General features: G+C 42.5%; 1 protein-coding gene and 1 long non-coding RNA gene across 3 annotated transcripts in view; one reads left to right on the top strand and one right to left on the bottom strand.

The window, feature by feature from the left end:
- Positions 1-20,751, bottom strand: part of LOC142743270 (tetraspanin-2-like) — a 149,014-nt gene that overhangs the window by 23,058 nt on the left and 105,205 nt on the right. The window contains exons 3-7 of the mRNA XM_075853879.1: positions 10,232-10,329; positions 7,934-8,008; positions 5,936-6,031; positions 2,797-2,877; positions 1,646-1,729 (exon numbers count right to left, since the gene is read on the bottom strand). Of these exons, the coding sequence (XP_075709994.1) occupies positions 1,646-1,729; positions 2,797-2,877; positions 5,936-6,031; positions 7,934-8,008; positions 10,232-10,329 (434 nt within the window). The remainder of the gene's footprint in view (positions 1-1,645; positions 1,730-2,796; positions 2,878-5,935; positions 6,032-7,933; positions 8,009-10,231; positions 10,330-20,751) is intronic.
- Positions 4,823-20,751, top strand: part of LOC142743271 (uncharacterized) — a 165,573-nt gene continuing 149,644 nt past the window's right edge. For both annotated transcript variants that reach the window (XR_012881530.1, XR_012881531.1), the window contains exons 1-3: positions 4,823-4,902; positions 7,774-7,879; positions 20,508-20,608. This is a non-coding gene — a long non-coding RNA (uncharacterized LOC142743271). The remainder of the gene's footprint in view (positions 4,903-7,773; positions 7,880-20,507; positions 20,609-20,751) is intronic.

Genomic DNA, 20,751 nt, shown 5'->3' with positions numbered 1-20,751 from the left:
CTCCATTTGCAGCAATTACAGCATTGCAGACCTTTGGCATTCTAGCTGTTAATTTGCTGAGGTAATCGGGAGAAATTTCACCCCATGCTTCCAGAAGGCCCTCCCACAAGTTGGATTGGCTTGATGGGCACTTCTTGCGTACCATACGGTCAAACTGCTCCCACAACAGCTCTATGGGGTTGAGATCTGGTGACTGCGCTGGCCACTCCATTACAGATAGAATACCAGCTGCCTGCTTCTTCCCTAAATAGTTCTTGCATAATTTGGAGGTGTGCTTTGGGTCATTGTCCTGTTGTAGGATGAAATTGGCTCCAATCATGTGCTGTCCACAGGGTATGGCATGGTGTTGCAAAATGGAGTGATAGCCTTCCTTATTCAAAATCCCTTTTACCTTGTACAAATCTCCCACTTTACCAGCACCAAAGCAACCCCAGACCATCACATTACCTCCACCATGCTTGACAGATGGCGGCAGGCACTCTTCCAGCATCTTTTCAGTTGTCCTGCGTCTCACAAATGTTCTTCTGTGTAATCCAAACACCTCAAACTTCGATTCGTCTGTCCATAACACTTTTTTCCAATCTTCCTCTGTCCAATGTCTGTGTGCTTTTGCCCATATTAATCTTTTCCTTTTATTAGCCAGTCTCAGATATGGCTTTTTCTCTGCCCTGAAGGCCAGCATCCCGGAGTCGCCTCTTCAATGTAGACGTTGACACTGGCGTTATGCGGGTACTATTTAATGAAGCTGCCAGTTGAGGACCTGTGAGGCGTCTATTTCTCAAACTAGAGACTCTATTGTACTTGTCTTGCTGCTCAGTTGTGCAGCGGGGCCTCCCACTTCTCTTTCTACTCTGGTTAGAGCCTGTGTGTGCTGTCCTCTGAAGGGAGTAGTACACACCATTGTAGGAAATCTTCAGTTTCTTGGCAATTTCTCGCATGGAATAGCCTTCATTTCTAAGAACAAGAATAGACTGTCGAGTTTCACATGAAAGTTCTCTTTTTCTAGCCATTTTGAGAGTTAAATCGAACCCACAAATGTAATGCTCCAGATTCTCAACTAGCTCAAAGGAAGGTCAGTTTTATAGCTCCTCTAAACAGCAAAACGGTTTACAGCGGTGCTAACTTAATTGCACAAGGGTTTTCAAGTGTTTTCTAATCATCCATTAGCCTTCTAACACAGTTAGCAAACACAATGTACCATTAGAACACTGGAGTGATGGTTGCTGGAAATGGGCCTCCTTACACCTATGTAGATATTGCATTAAAAACCAGACGTTTGCAGCTAGAATAGTCATTTAGCACATTAGCAATGTATAGAGTGTATTTCTGATTAATTTAATTTTATCTTCATTGAAAAAAACTGTGTTTTTCTTTCAAAAAATAAGGAAATTTCTAAGTGACCCTAAACTTTTGAACGGTAGTGTATATCACTGACTGGTGCTGCTGGATGGTGGACATTCTACGGAAAAATAAAGACGTTATGGCTTTTGGAAGGTGGGGAGGAAAAAACTAAAATGAAAATCTGAAAAAGGGCTGCGGCTCTATATTTTATTTACAGTAGTACCTAATGGTGGCTGTATTGCATTTATCAGGTGTCTCAAGTATTTGAGTTTGATAATGTTTTAAACATGTACACAATACTCACGGTTATTCCCGCTGTAGCAACTGCAAGTATTCCCACAATCTGGAAATGGTGATTTAGCACCTTCTCAATCTCTTGCAGGCAGTCCTGTGAAAAGCCAGATACAGACGTGACGCAAATTATATTTCACTACATTGCTCAATAAATAATCAAAACACCTTCTATAAAGCTTGGGCTCCATGGAGTTGTCCGTGAGTTGCAGTAAAATTGTTGGCTTAGCAATACTGTACGTTTCAATATTTCCCTTTGGAGAGAAAAGTCACTGTGAACTTGCAACCATTGCAAAAATCCAAATGAGTCAGTTTCTCTGCAATGGTTGCCAGGACGCTTACGACTTTTTTTCCATAAGGAAACATTGAGGCTGCATTTTTACCGTGAATAACATGACACCATGTCACTATGGAGTACTAGCCTTAGGCCCCATGAACACAAACGTATTTTTGCGGCCTGCAATTCACCCGCAAATCTGCGGGTTAATTGCGGTCCCATTCATTTCAGTGGGCCGATGCACACGGCCATGGTTTCCAAGATCCGTGCATGGCCCAGGAGCCTGCACCGCAAAAAGAACGGACATGTCTTATTACGGCCGTGTTTTACGGTCCAGGCTCATAGAAATTAATGCACGCGGCCATGTGCACGGCCTGCGATTTGCGGGCGGCTCGCGGGTGACACACTGCGGCCGTCCGAGCCCCAAATCACGGCCGGGCATACCACTACAGTCGTGGGCATGAGGCCTTATACCCGCTATTCCTGAGCTTAGTTATTACACCTTTTGTGTCTGAATGTCTAAGAGAATAAGGGTGCCCATACACAGAGGAAAGTCGGCAGAACAAGACTATCCAATGTGTATGGGGATGGCCAAACCCTCCACCAATGGGGGAAAGAAGCACCGGGCATATTCCAATATGCTCAATCCATTGTTCTTGTGGGAGATAAGCCACTGCCAGAGGGGGTCTGGCAGCTGCTTATTCCGCTCTCCCGATTGAAAACACAGCTTAACATGGGCACAGTACCAGTGAGGCACTAGAATGAGGGAATATACTTCAAATTAAAACATACAAATGCATTTAGAAATCATTTAAGTAATTGTAGGCACTGAAAGAACATTGGATTTGTAACTGGCTAAAACCTGGAATAACATGCATGTAACATACCTTGTGCTCCTTATGCTCCTCTAAGCACAGGTTTCTCAAATTTTCTGCACTCTTTGGGTCTTCAATCCCACAACATTTTGCCTGCAAATATGAACAGAATGTTGTACCAATATCTAAGAAGGGTAAGAAGGTGGAACCATTCAGTAAGTTTGACATCTGTGTTATGCAAAAAATGTTAATTAAGTTTGACATCTGTAGTATGTAAAATATTTGAGGGTATTCTAAGAGATGAACTGCAAAAGTATATGAGGGCAAATAATCTAATCTGATTGATGTCAGATATTTGGATTTTGCAAAATAATTTGGTACTGTTTCACACAACAGTCTTGTTCGGAAGCTAGAGACACAGGGACTGGGGGACCAGGTAAACACATGGGTAAAGAATTGGTTAAGGGACAGAAAACAAAGAGTCGTTAAAAATGGAACTTACTCTAAATGGGCTTTAGTCAGCAGCGGGGTACCACCAGGATCGGTGTTAGGCCCAATTCTTTCTAATGTCTTTATTAATGACCATGTGGATGGGATTAATAGCAAGGTGTCAGTTTTTGGTGACGATAAAAAACTTCGTAGGATACTTAAAATTCATCTAGACTCTAAAATCTCACAGAAAGACCTAGATTAGCTGGCAGCATGAGCAAAAACATGGCAGATGGATTTTAATGTTGATAAATGTAAAGTAATGCACCTAGGCTGCAATAAAGGTATTAATGCATAAACGTTAAATGGAATAGAACTTGGGATAACGCAACATGAGAAGGACCTGGGTATTCTGGTTACGAATAAGCTAAGCAGCAGTACTCAATGTCAAGCAGCAGCTGAAAAAGCAAATAGGATTTTAGAGTGTAAAAAAAGAGAGACAAAAACGTGTAAATCACATTTAATAGTACCCCTCTATAAATCCCTTGTAAAGCCACATCTTGAATATGAAATTCGGGTTTGGGTTCCAAATTGTGAAAAGGATATTGGAGAACTGGAGAGGGTTCAAAGGTGGACGACTAGATTATTAAATGGGATGGTAGGTGTTGCTTATAATGAAAGGCTAGAAAAATTGGACTTGTTCAGCTTGGAAAAAAGACGTCTTAGTGGTGATCTTATTAAAAGGTATATAAGTATATGTGGTCAATACAGAGAACTAGCACATGATCTGTTCCTTCTGAGGACTCTACAAAGGATATGGGGACATCCATTGCATGTGGAAGAAAGACGTTTCAGACATCAATATAGGAAAGGGTTCTTTACAGTTAGAGTGATCAAGCTATGGAATGCCCTACCCCAAGAAGTAGTGATGGCAGATAGTATGTCAGCATTTAAAGAAAGACTTGATATTTATTTACTGAACGCATTGAAGGCTATAACTAATCTAGCAATGAAAGACGTGTAATTGAGTGAGAAAGGTTGGACTTGATGGACCTGTGTTGGTTTTTTTCCAACCTATGTAAGGCTGGGTTCACACGACCTATTTTCAGACGTAAACAAGGCGTATTATGCCTCGTTTTACGCCTGAAAATAGGGCTACAATACGTCGGCAAACATCTGCCCATTCATTTGAATGGGTTTGCCGACGTACTGTGCAGACGACCTGTCATTTACGCGTCGTCGTTTGACAGCTGTCAAACGACGACGCGTAAAAATACAGCATCGTCAAAAGAAGTGCAGGACACTTCTTTCAGACGTAATTTGAGCCGTACTTCATTGAACTCAATGAAGCACAGCTCAAAATTTACGGCTGTCAGACAAGCCTCGCAAAATGCGAGGAGGAGCTGTTACGTCTGAAACGAGGCAGCTGTTTTCTCCTGAAAACAGTCTGTCATTTCAGCCGTAAAAGCCAGCTAGCGTGTGCACATACCCTAATAATGTCTGTGTGCTGCTCATAGGCGTAATGTTATAGACTGAGATTTGTGACGTTATTTTCTATGCAAGTAATTAGTGCTCCAGGTGCCATCTAGTGGCCAGTGTTAGTAAATTCCTCCTTTGTGTAATTTCTTGTTTTCCCCACCCATGAGAAGGTGAAAAGCATACTGGGAAGAAGAAGGGCAGTCTCTTCTATATCTGCTCTGAGAGAAGACCATTTTGATTCATTCCATCCCTCTCGTCCAAGTATAGTCGGTAAGCAGATAGATGGTTTATATTACTGGCTATCAGCAGCCACAGGAATACTGTTAGGACAGTATTCACTCTGTTACATGGGACTGTAATATATCAGTTGGTGTAGTTGTGAAGCTCGGCCTAGCCTCATGGTCAGCCATGTATGGTCCTATACTGTATTTGTACTGCCATACACTGTTCATACTGTACTATAACGGTTATCTATACTGTTTAATTGTATATAAGCTTAATATAGGTCAGCCTGTTACCTGTATATGTAGTACATTTATTCAATGTGCCTTGTTCTTATGTATTGCTGTAATCTAATGGCATGTATATTCTTGTTTGTTCCTCAGTTTTACCCTAATCCTACGACCAGTTAATAAAGCTACAGACTTTCAACCAGTCTCATTTATTGGCTAGTAGGAAGGTGTTCAACTGCCTGAAGAGCTCCACATAGACCCCGGGGGTGCGTGAAGTGGGGTCAGGACAGTCTGGTTGAGCCAATCGGTATACGTATCCACGAAACAAATTCTTAAATGCATTCCACGCTTTGTGCCTTTTGCAATGTAAAAGGAGGATGGAATAAAGAAAAGAATAACTTTAAAATTACAAATGTCCAAGCTATGGTCTTGTAACAAGCCATAAACTGTGTCATCATATCACCAGGAAAGATTTGCATGCCCTGGAATTAAACAATAGATGTCCCCACTAAATTAAAGCAAGCAGAGATTTTGACAACCATGAGGAGTTGATTCAGAAAGTATATTAGAAAACTGAAATGCGGTAGATGGGAAGTGACAACTGCTCCGAGAGATACAACATGATGTTCAAACTAGTTGCCACTTTCTAAGCCACTCATGGCCAGTAAACTTGGGTTGTAGTCACAATAAATAGTAAATTTTTTTAGCTGCGAGCTTAAAGGGAACAGTAGCAGGGGGGGCCTATGAGCACCCTAAACTTTAAAACATGGTCACAACTGATACCAATGCGACCCCTTAGGTCTGATATCATTATAATTAGCTGAGACAAATTGAACAAAGTCAATACTTACAAAAGTGTGAAAATCCTGTAAAGTTGAGTTTTCCCCTTTATGATTTATAAAGTTGTTATAAGCATCGGTGTAGATTTTTCTTGCCTCTTTAACAGCCTAATAAAAGAACACAATGTATAAAATCACATACAATAGAATATTGTGATATTAATATACCATACATTCATTTAATACATTTATGGTGAGGGAGGCTAAAATTCAGCTCCATCAAACTCCAGTTCCTTCATTTGTATCTTACTGAAGGAACCCAGTTAGGGTTTCCAACCTTTTCCACCTAAAAATACTGTTAAGGTTTAGGGTGTATTTATACATGGTTTTTTGTCGTGTTTTATGATGCAATTTTGCGCAAACGGCGACAAAAAAAAACCACAAAACCGGCAGTGTGAATTCTAGGGCTGTGGAGTCGAAGTCGTGAAATCAGTTTTGGGTGGAGTGAGAGTCAGTAGAAATGTACCAACTCCAATTCTGGTTTCAAAGATATGAAATATTATATAGTTAATATTGTATTCATTTATTAAATGCATAGTGTGTGGCATATTTACTCACAGGAAGTAGCCTGAGCACTGCAATCTGCGCCAGTGCCAGTCTCACACTTTTCACTAGTCATGACGCTGCTGACTTTCCTAGGACTGGGTGGCCTGGCAAAGGAGGAGTATCCAATCCAAATAGGATGTAACTTGACGGCACAAGTGTGGTCTTATAATGCAAAAATACCGGCACTTGCTATTGCCAGCAGAAATATTTTACTTTTACCGGCCTCGAAGTGTAAACACTTCATGGTCAACGCTAATCCCAGTCCTAATAATGGTCCATTGACAACAGGAAGTAAGACTGAACCTCCAGGATGGAGACATTACTGTAATTTGCTGCAGTTCTTACACAGTCCAGCAATAACATTAAAACCACCTGCCTAAGGTTGTGTAGCTCCCCCTCGTGCTGCCAAAACAGCTCTGACCCGTTGAGGCATGGGCTCCACAAGACCTCTGAAGGTGCCCTGTGGTATCTGTCCCAAAGATTTAAGAGTAGATCCTTTAAACTGTAGCTAAACATAGTGACATGTCATAAGTTTGGATTGGTGGCGGTCCGAGCACTGAGACCCCCACCAATTGCTAGAACGAAGCAGATTAAGCGCTCGTGCGAGCGCTCAGCCGCTTCGTTTCTGTTCTTGCCTTTTCTGGAAAGCCAATGTATGGGAGTACGGGCTCATAGACTTTCTTTTGAGCCCGTACTGCGATACATTGATTTCCGGAAAAAGCCGAACAGACACGAAGCGGCTGAGCGCTCACACGCGCACTTCTGCTGCTTTGTCTTAGCGATTGGTGCGGGTGTCAGTGCTCAGACCCCCACCAGTCAAAACTTCTGACATGTCACTATAAGTTTGTTAAATGTTTAGCTACACTTTTAAGTTCTAAAAGTTGCGCTGTGGGGCCGCCATGGGTCGTACATGTTTTCCAGCACATCTCCCAGATACTCGATTGGATTAGATCTGTGGGAATTTGGAGGCCGAGTCAACACCTTGAACTCTAAGTTCCTCAAACCATTCCTAAACAATTTGTTCCTGAACGCTATTGTTTCCACGAAAAAAACGGAAACCTCACGGAACGAAAACAAACGGAAACCAACTGCGATGGAAGAATTGCCATTGAAATCAATGTTAATGCAAACGGAAGTTAAGATTTCCGTTTGGCTTTCTGTTCATCAGTTCCTCAAACGGAACCGATATACGGAAGACCGACGCAGATGTGAACAGGCCCTAACGTTCACTATTTTAAAGCCCTTTGTTACACAATGACTCCTCCCTACACTGTTACATTTTTTCTTGCCCCCTTGTTTTGCAGGTTGTGAATCTCTATAGCAGCATGATTGTCTTGCATACTTCTTATGCTTCCTGAGTGAAAGAGCCCTGTGTACGGCATACTGTAGCTGCAATGTATTTGACAGATAGTAAGTACATCCTGTACATGTAGTTAGAGCGAAATTGATGATAATAAATTTTACCTCTTGTTTACCCAAAAATGCAATGACTCCAGCGGTGACTTCTGCAGCAAAAATTACAATTAAACAGACAAAGAACTACAAGGGAGAGAAAAAAAAAATATTACCCACAAGAGAAAGAAACATGTTACCTATGTAGAGAGAACTTATTACATTCAGCAATTGATGTTAATGCAAAATATTTAAAGAGTTACTCAATATCTCGTATCTACTCATGACAAGATGGTACTTCTCATACCTGGAATATGAAGATGACATTACTTAAAGGCTATGGACACCTTTGAAAGGGATTTTTTTTTTTTTTTAAATAAAAAGAATCAATCAGTGTGTTTGGTGAAACTTTATAATTAGTTTTTATTAAGGGTCAGTTCACACTGAGTAAATACTGCATTTTTTCCGCAACGGAATTTGTGGCGGAAAATCTGCAGCAAATACAGTAGCAGCAAAGTGGATGAGATAAAACAAATCTCATCCACACGCTGCGTAAATACTGGGCGGAAAAAACAATCAGAAATTGAGGGCCAGCCTCCTGGGATGACACTTCATCCCATGTGACCGCTGCTGCAGCCAATCACAGGCTGCAGCGGTCTCCTGGGATAAAACATCATTCTAGAAAGCTGAGCTAGCAGCCGGGCTAAGTGCTGCAGTTTTCCACACCGGGCATTCCGGACGAAAAACTGCACCACAGTTTAATTGGCGTTACCCGGAATTCCCTGTGGCACAGCGTATTCCCTTTGTGCCACAGCCCCGTGTGAACTTATTTTTACTTTTTTAGATACAGCTGCTCTGTATTCTGTATACAGATCAGCTGTATCGTTCGCTAAGACCTAAATTTGTCAGTCCCGTGGACCTTACCGTTTCGGTGACAGCGGGTGTCCACGCAGGATCCACCTGTAATCTATCACATCTAAGTTATAAACTTAGATGTGATGGACAACAGGTAGATCCTGCGTGGACACCCGCTGTCACTGAACCCGTCAGTCCCGCGGACTTGCTGGGAACAGGATTTAGCGAATGATATAGCTGCTCTGTATACAGTATACAAAGCAGCTGAATCTCAAAAAGTTAAAATAATTTTAAATAAAAACTAATTTGAAAGTTGCACCAATAACACTGATTGACCTTTTTCTTAAAAAAATCCCGTTCAAGGGTTTACATAACCTTTAATATGCAGGTCTATGCTTGGTATGCCACCTACACTTACTTACTAGAAAATGTAACATACATAGCAATTTCCGGATATTCTTCTTTTCTGTGAATCACTTCCTTTATGAGTGAGAGTAATCTGACAGTAAAGCAGGGCAACGCTGAGTGGCAGCTATTGCCCTTGCAGCAGGATACAGGCAGCGGTATATAATAGCTATAGTATAAAGTAGAGACTTCATATTCAATGCAATTTCCCTGCTTTCCCTGCAATTCATTGCAACTTCCCGGCCTAAATTGTAAAGCGCTGTGGAATATGTTGGCGCTATATAAAGATTATTATTACTATTATTGCTTTATTGGAACACTCCTGCTGATAAACAAAGCAACTACATTTTTTTTTTAGCACCCAACAAAGCAACGACACTTCTAGAATAGTGAATGGGGCTGGGCTGTAGTACCAGATACACCTGTATTTAGGGATGAGCCCCTGAGTCTGGATTAAGAGTGCTGCTCTGCTGACACCCTGCACCTCCACGGATCATAGATCGACGGCCTAGCCTAAGAATAGGCTATTGGTTGACAGTCCCTTTAAGAGCTGGAGGGGTGGGGAGTATTCGGTTTACTTATTATCTTCTTATTAGATCATATCTATGCTGAGGTTAGTGGATACGAGCCAGCTCATATGTTCTCCAAAGTTTATGCTATTTGAGTATAAGAAAAGAAAACATGAAGATATTATCTCTAGAGACCTATATATTGGGTCTACTCCCTTCTGCAGTTCTTCCTTGCTTGTGATCACTTGCCTATTTCAGGGTCATCTTGTAGCTCATTTAAGGTAATTCTTTATTGGTTTAAGATCTCGCCAATAAAGTAGAAGTTAGGGTATAGTCAGTTTTGAAAGATAAAAGGCAATATTTTATATTCTATCTAGGATCTACGTGGAGTTTGGTATAACAATGAGGGCCCCAGGAAAGTGACCACCTATCAATCTTAGCAAGTTTGTGTCCACAGCTAAATAAGCTTATGAGACATTTTCATATATACGAGCCTAGTGGTTATGTGCCGCCACTGGCCGGCATGCTCGATACATGAAATAATCTGTGGATGCAGATAAATGAAATCATAATTACGGAATTATCCCACTTATTTTCTTACCGCTCCAAGCAAACATTGAGATTCACGGGCAGCTCCACAGCAACCAAAGAAGCCAATAAGCATCATCAGAGCCCCAGCGCCTATCAGCACATAAAGACCTATAGAAGAGAAAAATAAATCAATGTGAAATCGTAATCTACAGAAAACTAATACAGCGTAAAAATATTAGAAAAATGCTGAAAATTTTTAGAAAATCTTAACAAGGTACAAGGGGTTAATACCCTGCATTCATTTTCACTGTAAGTCATTTTTTGCAGAACTAGACACCCTTAGGCTATGTTCACACGGAGTATTTTGGGGGAGGAATATCTGCCTCAAAATTCTGTTTGGAACTTTGAGGCAGATATTCCTCTCCCTGCACGCCGATTTTCGCGCCGTTTTTCGCCCGCGGCCATTGAGCGCCGCGGGCATAAAACAGCGAGATATACGCTTTCTCCTGCCTCCCATTGAAGTCAATGGGAGGTCGGAGGCGGAAGCGCCCGAAGATAGGGCATGTCGCTTCTTTTTCCCGCGAGGCAGTTTTACTGCTCGCGGGAAAAAGACGCCGACGCCTCCCATTGAAATCAATGGGAGGCGTTCTCGGGCCGTTTTTGCCGAGTTTTGCGACGCGGTTTCCGCGTCCAAAAACTCGGCAAAATACCCCGTGTGAACATAGCCTTAAGACGATAGATGACGAGTGTGACCCACATTTTCCTTTTCGGAATATCCAAAAGAACAATTTCTCTAAAAGCAATAGAATACTGTGATATTGGAAGTCAGACGGCTTGTTGACAACTATATTCTCAAACCAAGCTGTTGGGACCTACTGAAATTTGCTTCTACAGTAGAACAACCAATGATATATTGAAAAAATTAATAATGCATATACCAAAACATACAAAGCAAAAAAAAAAAAAAAAACTATTGAAGAATAATGGATGAGTTTTAAGATCTACGGCACGTTCATTATTTTGCACAGAATTTTCCTGAGCGCGTGCATGGGGTATAAAATACCTCATTCACATGCATTGCCAGCGGAACGTGGGCGGATTCCGTCAGGATTTAGGCATTCTTATAGAATCCTGAAAATGTGAACATGCCCTTATTGGCCATGACCAAGTGTCAGCTGCAGATTCTATGAAAAATCTGTGATGTGTGAATTATTATTTAAATGGAGATTGTAAACAATTATGATAGTGACTTTCCGAATAAAAATGATAATAGACCAAATATAGAACTTAATATTATTTTAAGCCGTGCCATGTGCAGCGCCAAACACCAGGTCAGGGTTGGGAGGTGTGCAGAAACCTGTACATGTTCCAACACTATATCGCTTCGGTTAATGCGTGACATTTATGTGGATGACAGCTGTACGTGTAGCGTTTCAGGAGACCCGATCAGAAGTGTAATCTGTCCCCGGGGATGTCCCAGGGCTCTCTGCGGTCTTCACACCCCCCTCCTGCCAGTTACTTTGTGTCTGAAGCGGTTACTATTTTAGCCATTGGTGTCTCATATTTGTCCACAGCTGCAGCCTGTGTCTGTAAAAGCGACGGTCAGACATGTAAGATCTCCCTTAACCCAGTAAAATGTATTTCCTTGGGTTTGACGTCTTTATAAGCGTACAGTCTTACGTGCCGTATTTGCCTTGTATCTCGCTGCGGAAAACTTTGCAATGTAATATTATGGGGAAAATATTCTGAAATTTTAGCCAGATTTCTCAATTGCTTTCAGAATGTTTTTCCCAAAGGATTCATTGTAGAGTTTTCTGCAGCGTATTTTTACAGAGCGGAAATACAAGGCAAATACGCCACATGTAAATGCACCCTAACGCTATAACCAGCCCCATAGTCAGATGCATTGAGGAAGATTTATCTAGAAGCTGTACGCCGGTTTGAGAGAGTAGTGTTACACTGTATTTCCCAATATGGCGCACATCAGTTGTATCTTCTTGTTCAATATAGGTCTCATTCAGACAAACGTATTATTTGTCTGTGTGTGAAATAACTGACAGCACACGGACCCATGCAAATCAATGGGGCTATTCAGACATGCGTGATTTTTCACGCAACGTGCGTCCGTTGCGTGAAACTCACTGCATGTGCTATTTTGGTTCTTTTTTCTGCGCAGCTAGTCACTCATTGAAGTCTATGGGTGCGTGAAAAACACGGACAGAACACGGACAACTTTAGACGACAATGTGCTTCATGCATCAGTTGCTAAAGAAATGCTGAGATAATATATTTAAAAAAAAGGAAGTGCTTGCAGAAGAGAAACACGGATGTGAAAAATTTATGCCAAACGGAAAACACACCAATACCACACGGAACTGAAATGCATGACACACGGTCCGTTTTTTGCAGACGCAAAATGGTCATGTTCGTCTGAATAAAGCCTCAAGCACACTTCAGTGATCTTCCTCAGGGTGCTATCTGTTTTTTTTTTAATGGATAGCACACTGACCTATTCATTTCTATGGGACCATGCACACTTCACTTATTTTTGCAAATCCATGTGTCCGTTCTGCAAATAATAGAACATGTCCTACTCCTGTCCGTTCTTGAGGTTCCGTCTTGCCCATTGTAGCCTATGGATCCGTCAAAATAACAGACTGCACAAGGAAGGCCTCCGTGTGCGGTCCGTTATTTGCGAATATGTTGCCAAGCAATGGCAGTGCGGGCCAAATTTCCAGGTGTTCCCTGTGACATGACAAATTCAGCTCAATTTTACTTCATTCTGGTTTTTTAGGCGGACCGTATAAAACGGACGACATACGGAAGCACAATGGATGCAAAATAAGGAGCAACTGAATGGATGCGGAGTGAAAACGGAAACCATACGTATGTCAAAACGGACACACGGATCAGTTTTTTACGGCCGTGAAAACGGTGAAGGATGTGTGCATGAGGCCTAAGGCCTTATTACTATCTTTAGAAAAGCTGATATAAACTTTGATAAACCAGCACTAGTGGAAACTCAAACCCCATGCTACTGTCACAAATGAAAAATTGCAGAACTCTATAATTATTAGGCTTCATGCAGACGGGCGTAGCCGGGTGCATGGCCCATGATTACGGGCCTGGACGGCCGCAGAGTGTCATCCGCGGGCCATCCGCTATGACTGAACCATGCAGATACAAGATGTGCATTGACTCTAAGTAGCCCGGACCGCAAAAGCAGCCCGTAAAATGACTTGTTCTATTTTTTTGCGTGGAAACCCGTCGTGTGCATGGGCCCATAGAAATAAATGGGTCCGCAATTCATCCGCATTCCCTTTGTCCCAAGTCTCACTCTGTCAGCACTGATTGGACATGGTCAGTCTGCGTAGAAACCCCCCACCACCACACACAGTTGTTGATTTATTCATACATTTCTAAGAGGAACTGCACAACGTAGAGTTTCTAATAAAAGATGTTCCATAATTGTTATTTCATGGGGAATAATTTTTTTTTTTACTAAAACAGACATGTCAGAAGAGGTGACAGATCCTCTAAGCAATGATCACCTAGCCACTGCCCCTTCAGTCTGCTAATCGGCAGGGTTCTGGCGACTGCCATGGCCCCTTTACTGTTTACACAGGATAGGTGTGCTTACTGTATACTGTTCAATGAAAAAAACAATACACAGGGTGCTCCCCCTAGTGGTTGCTGCAAGTAGCCAAATGTTATCTTTTAAATCTGTCTATGAAGGAATTTGGAGTTTTGTACCAAAAAACTAGAACTCTGATTGCTATATAAATATATTAAGATGTTGATGACTGCAGAATATTGGATCTATCAAAATAAAACAAATTTTTTTTTAAAGTTCAAACTTTTTTTTCTTAAACTTTTTTTGAATTTCTCTCATATGCTCCATTACAAGAGGGTGATATAATATATAGCATCTGGGTCTTATTACACCCATTCTCGCAATGATCTATACAGATAGGTAAATATGCTGTCAATAAAAAATCGTACAGCCTTAACCCCTATCCGCACCACGACATATTATTGCGTCGTGGTGGGTGAGGTGATGTTTGGATTGGCTCACCCGCTGAGCCCGCTCTGTAAGAAGCAGGTGTCAGCTGTGTATTATAGCTGACACCTGGGACTAACAGCCAGGAACAGCGATCGCGCTGTTCCTGGTCATGTAACCCCTTAGATGCTGCATCTAAGACGTTCAAAAGACGGGGCCACCACCTCTTACAGCCCATCACCCCCCCGCAATGTGATCCGGGGGTGTTGATGGTTGTCATGGCAGCACAGGGGCCTAATGAAGGCCCCTAGGGCTGCGTTTCCTTATATCCTGTTTAAGCCCTGCCTCTGGCAGGGCTTAACAGGAGATTGTAAAAATAACAATATCCTGCAATACATTAGTATTAGTGTATTGTACCTGTATCTAAGGGGTTCAAGTCCCCTAGGGGGACTAATAAAACGTGTAAAAAACAAATTCTATATTAAAACCCCCCTTTTCCCATTTTTCCTCTAAAGTAATGTAAAAAATAAACAAAATTGGTATTGCCGTGTCCGTAAAAGTCTGAACCATTACAATATACCATTATTTAACCCGCACGGTGAACGCCGTAAAAAGTAAAAAATTAAACTGCCAGAATCGCTTTTTTCTGGTCACTTCATATCCTACAAAAAATGTAATGCAAAGTCACATGTAGCCCAAAATGGTACCAATAGAAACTACAGCTCGCCCCGCAAAAAAATAAGCCCTCATACCGCTCAAATCGCCAGAAAAGTAAAAAAAAAGTTATGGCTCTCAGAATGTGGCGACAAAACACAAATTATATTTTTAACAATTCGTTTCTTCTTTGTAAAAGTAGTTAAACCTTTAAAAAAAATATATATAAATTTGGTATCGCCGTAATTGTATTGACCAGGGCCCACTACCCTCAGGGGGGGCCCACTCGGCCACCGGGTCCGGACGCTGCGGTCATGGCTGCCATCTTGGCTTCCCCAGGGAGTCCAGTGGCGGGCTGGGCCGGGGGGCAGGTGCCCCCCAGGCCAGTCCCCCAGTAAAATATGGGTCCCCCCATATTATTTTCCCTACCCTCCCCCGCCGCGCTATGCCGTTAAGATCCCTTATCTAGCATACGTGCGGCGATAGGCACGTCTGCTAGAACACGCCCTCCTCTCCCCTCACGCTGCCTGCACCACCAGAGCGCAGCAGGAGCGCCAGAGAGAAGACACTGAGGAGAGGCAGCCGTGCTGAGACTGAGGTGAGCGCTGTCTTATAAAAACTGAGCGCCTGAGTGTACTGAGTGCAGTACTCAGCCTCCTGCCCCTTATTAACTTAAAAAAATCATCGTCGGCCGATGCTAGGGATTAGGGGGAGATCTTGGCTGTTTGCAGGGGTGGGGATTTTGGCAGTTCGCAAGGGGGGGGTTTTGGCTGTTAGCAAGGGGGGGGTGGATTTTGGCTGTTTGCAAGGGGGAATTTTGGCTGTTTGCAAGTGTGTGTGTGTGTGTGTGTCGGGGGGGGGGGGTGTCTAAGCATCCCGCTGACTGCAAATGGCTCTATGGGGGCGGGATTATCTGCAAGGGGGGGTGTCTGAGCATCTATGACTGCTCAGAGCCTTCAGCAGTCGGAGTCAGACCCCCCACACTTGCAATGTACTTCTTCCCCATAGAGCCCTCAGCAGTCAGTCAGATGCCCATGGCAGGCATCAACACCCGCTGCCCTTTGGGGGGCTCACTCGGATGCCGGGTGCTTCCTTATGCTACCGTCATGGCTCCTCCAGGAGCGGCATCCCCGGCCAGAGCGTTGCCGATGCTCTTGCTGGGATTCCGCTCCTGGCATCACTGTCCATATATGGACTGTGACGTCAAGTGCTCCTCTGGAACCGAAATCCCATTGCCGAACGCTCTGGCTGGGGATTCCGCTGTTAGAGGAAGCTATGTTGATTTTCTTAGTATCAGATATAGCGTATTGTTTACATATTTATATAAGTTGATGCTGGAAGGGCGAAACCCAGGGTCGGGCGAGTTTGCTTGACGTGCTGCTACTGATTTTATTTGAATCACAACTGCTTTTATTCTTCTGTTTTCTGTAAGTATGGAATAAATATTGTTTATTGCAAAAAAAACAGAGGGTGTTGCACTATTTCTCCCCTACTCTACTCTATTGGAGTCATAGAATTTATCCTGCCTGGAGCTTGAACATTGGGATACGGTGCAGAGCTCCGTGGTACTACAAGGACCAGAACAACTGCACACATCTTCTCTTGATTGTCTATTGCTTGTGGACTGAGCAGAAACGTCTATAAGACTAAAGGTTGGACTGTGTTTCTGAGTGCTGTTCGAGCGGTGAAAAAACTTTATATACTTTTAAAATAAAAAAGTTATGGCTTTTGGAAGGTGGGAGGGGGAATGTAAATAAAAACCCAGAAAATGTCTGTGAGGGGAAGGGGTTAAAGGTTATGTAACCTTTGATGTCATTTATTTATGTATAACTGACAAATTCGACTTACAGTAACCATATGCAGCTTTTATGTAAAGTGTATCTGTACATAAAAGCTAAATCTCTAACAATAAGAAAATGTTTTATAGAAATATATTAGAAATATGTTTATTATGCCAAAATACATACATAAAAAAAAAAAAATGACATCAAGGGCTTGTGCTAGCATGGAACAATGGAAGGGTTAATGCACTGACTGACAGCTGGTATCTTCTTCTGGCCTTTAGATTCAAGGCTACAGTTCATCTTCTAATATTTCTATGTCCCATTATTCCACTATACAGAGATACTTTTAAGATGCTCATTTATCTTGTAGAGCTCAGGGCTAAACACAAGATATCAACAGACTTATATAATTGTATTATTGCATGCTACACTATAATACTTATATTTTCCACTTTTTATTAAAGGGAGTTTACCACGATTAACTATGAAATAAATCAATGACATCATGCAAAATAGCAATTTATCAATTGGCATTATTTTATAAAAATGACTAGATATTGTTGTTATGGACTAATTTTAGAACCGCCCGGTGTTCTTTTGATTTCCTCTCAGAACGTCCACCAAACGTGGACACAACGTTGACACACTGCGTGCAGATCAATAAGAATCAGCGCACAAAAATAAGCTTCTTCTCACCACTTATGAGCACATTAGGTGGACATTCTAAGGGCCTATTCACATTGTGCTGCCAAATCGTGGATTCTGCAAAAAAACATGATTTGATGCACCGTGAATAAATCTTAAGTGGGAATCAAAACAACACCAGGGGCTCCATAACAAGTATGTTATAGCTATAGCTAGACACAGGAAAATGTCTTAAAAATTCAATTAAAAAAATTACGGGATTTAACTATGGTGCACATATTTTGGTCTTAAGCCTTAGGGTATGTTCAGACGGCCTAAATGGCCGGAAAATCGGAAGCAGGAAAAAACGGCCGCGTAAAAAAACGGCCACGAAAAAGAAGTGCAGGTCACTTCTTGTGACATTTTTGGAGCCATTTTTCATATACTCTATTGAAGATCGCGAAATTCCCTTGAAAACAGCTCCGTATTTTCAGCCGTTTTTGACTCAGCGTGTGAACATACGCAGAGTGTGTGTCAAATCGGTCGTGAAAAAACAGCTTTTTTTCACGTCTGATTCGTACGCGTGTGAGGCCCATTTTTATGGATCCCTCATAGACTTGTGTCTATTGAGGGTTCTGTGAAAACGGACAAAAATAGGATATGTCTTATTTTTCCAAGGGCCCTTCACACAGTCCGTTAAAACAACAGCCGTGTGAACAGCCCCATAAAAATACATGCAGCCGTGCGACGGCCGATAAAAAAATGTTCGTCGCACAGCCGACATACGCTCGTCTACATAAGGCATTAGGGTGAGGATGCATCAGAACAAAAAGCCACAGTACCATTGGTTTATAATTTCAAATGCATAACAACAACAATTATACAGTAAAATTCCTTTAACCCCTTAATGACCCATGACAGATATATTGATCACAAGCGGATGATAGTTTCCTTTCTGTGACGGATATATCCATCAATGGGATCTCGTCAGGCACTGCCATTGTACCCACGAGATCAGCGTCAGGAGCATGGCTGTTTCTACACAGCCATTGTCCTGAGGCAACTGCCGGGATCAGAGAGAACCCCGATTCTGGCAGTTTAACCACTTGGATGCCGTGGTGGTCAATAGCAACAACAGCATCTATGACAGAGGTAGGGGGTTCCCAATGTCAGCCCATCGGTGCCCCACGACGCAATTGCGGGGTGCCGATGGATTACAATTTGGGAAATGTTATGTTCCAAAAGATTGCCAAGTAGACCCATCAGTAGATATATATTGTTTTATCACTTTCTGTATTCTGCACTTACGTTTCTAGGTAAACCTGTTGAAATGCAAAGCAATAGAGACATGGACTAAATACTTATTACTTGTCTTCTCACTCCAAAAAATAAATCAGTGGGCGTAGTCAAGATTTTTAGAGGGGGAATTCTAGCCAACTACAATTATATTGGTATAAAAGAGGCCATTATTAATAAACGTTGGCCAATATTCATGGTCACCAGTAGTGGCAGCTGGAGTTTTTCCTACACAAATTCCTGGGTGGCTCATGACAGCACCGCTCAGTTATTATATTGTCATTGTGGAATGCAGGTAACAGTTGTGGCATTCCCTATGTAGACCCCCAACTAGCTCCTGTGCTGCTCAATTATCATGGCAGCTCAGGCTTCAGTATGGATCTCTAGAGCACCCCGTTCATGTACATAAAACATTAAGGGCGTATAGAACTTTACAAGTCTGGCCATAAGCTGAATGTTTAGTCTTTGTCTTTATGATGTTCATTATCGGATATGGACACTGAGAAGATGTAAGAAGATGACTACCATAAGAGCCCCATACCTCATGCATCATTTGATTATGGTCTAAGGTCTCTTTCACATAGCAGTATTTTGCATCAGTATTTGGAAGCCAAAATTAGTAGTGGAACCTACACAGAGAAATGGTATAATGGTACAATTTTGCCGTGTGAATGAAGCCTAAATAGGCCTGACAATGAAGATGTCAATTGACAAATAACCACCTGGACTGGATTTAATCTATAATGGGAAGTTACATTTATACATCATGTTTTAAAGGGTTGATCCTTATTTGGAAAATAGTTTATACTTGCCTTGTCCTAGAACATATTGATGATTGGAAGAGATCAATGTCAAAGTGGGGTCCAGATGGTTATCAGATATTTCTGTTCTGACTGGAGTATGCATATGCTTTGGGGAATGTTGGGACCTTGTTTTGGTTGGGAGATAGAGATAGGGATGTAAACAGGGATGCTTAACACAGGAGAAAGTAATATTGATAAATCCTCTGGCTAAGGCCTCATGCACACGACCGTATTTTTTCCCACCCGTAAATACTGGCGTAAATACGGGTCCGGTGTCACACGTATTCGACCCGTTTTGCACCAGTATTTACGGACCCGTGCCCGTAAATATGGGTCCGGTGTCACCCGTATTCCACCCGTATGTACGGGCACGTTTTTGGCGGTAAAATAGCACTGCACTAATCGGCAGCCCCTTCTCTCTATCAGTGCAGGATAGAGAGAAGGGACAGCCCTTTCTGTAATAAAAGTTAAAAAAATTCATACTTACCCGGCCGTTGTCTTGGTGACGCGTCCCTCTCTTCACATCCAGCCCGACATCCCTGGATGACGCGGCAGTCCATGTGACCGCTGCAGCCTGTGATTGGCTGCAGCGGTCACATGGGCTGAAACGTCATCCAGGGGCGGCCAGAACGTCGGGCCGGATGTCGAGAGGGACGCGTCACCAAGGCAACGGCCGGGAGACCGGACTGGAGGAAGCAGGAAGTTCTCGGTAAGTATGAACATCTTTTATTTTTATTTTTTACAGGTTGCTCTTTATTCTGATCGGTAGTCACTGTCCAGGGTGCTGAAAGAGTTACTGCCGATCAGTTAACTCTTTCAGCTCCCTGGACAGTGACTATTTACTGACGTCGCTTAGCAACGCTGCCGTAATGACGGGTGCACACATGTAGCCACCCGTCATTACGGGAGCTCCATAGACTTCTATGGACTGTCCGTGCCGTTATTACGGCCTGAAATAGGACATGTTCTATCTTTTTTAACGGCACGGGCACCTTCCCGTAAGAAAACGGGAAGGTACCCGTGGCCAATAGAAGTCTATGAGCCCGTTATTACGGGTCGTAATTACGACCCGTAATAACGGGAGTTTTTACGGTCGTGTGCATGAGGCCTAAGACGCCATTCATCCACGGGTATTAAGGGAATTGACCTCAGTATTGGACTGACCATTTTATCTTATCTTCTTAGAAACTCTTGTAACAGGATCAGTGCCACAGGATTGGAGGGCGGCTGATGTTGTACCAATATTTAAGAAGTGTAAAAAGGTGGAACCGAGTAACTACCGTCCAGTAAGTATGACATCTGTGGTATGTAAAATATTTGAGGGTATTCTAAGAGATGAACTGCAAAAGTATATAGCGGAGAAGAGTCTAATATCTGATAACCAGCATGGATTCATGAAAAACAGGTCATGCCTAACCAACGTGCTCGG

Source organism: Rhinoderma darwinii, chromosome 2, assembly GCF_050947455.1.
Source record: "Rhinoderma darwinii isolate aRhiDar2 chromosome 2, aRhiDar2.hap1, whole genome shotgun sequence".
In the NCBI taxonomy this organism is placed as follows: Eukaryota; Metazoa; Chordata; class Amphibia; order Anura; family Rhinodermatidae; genus Rhinoderma; species Rhinoderma darwinii.
This window is presented reverse-complemented; position numbering and strand designations above follow the sequence as displayed.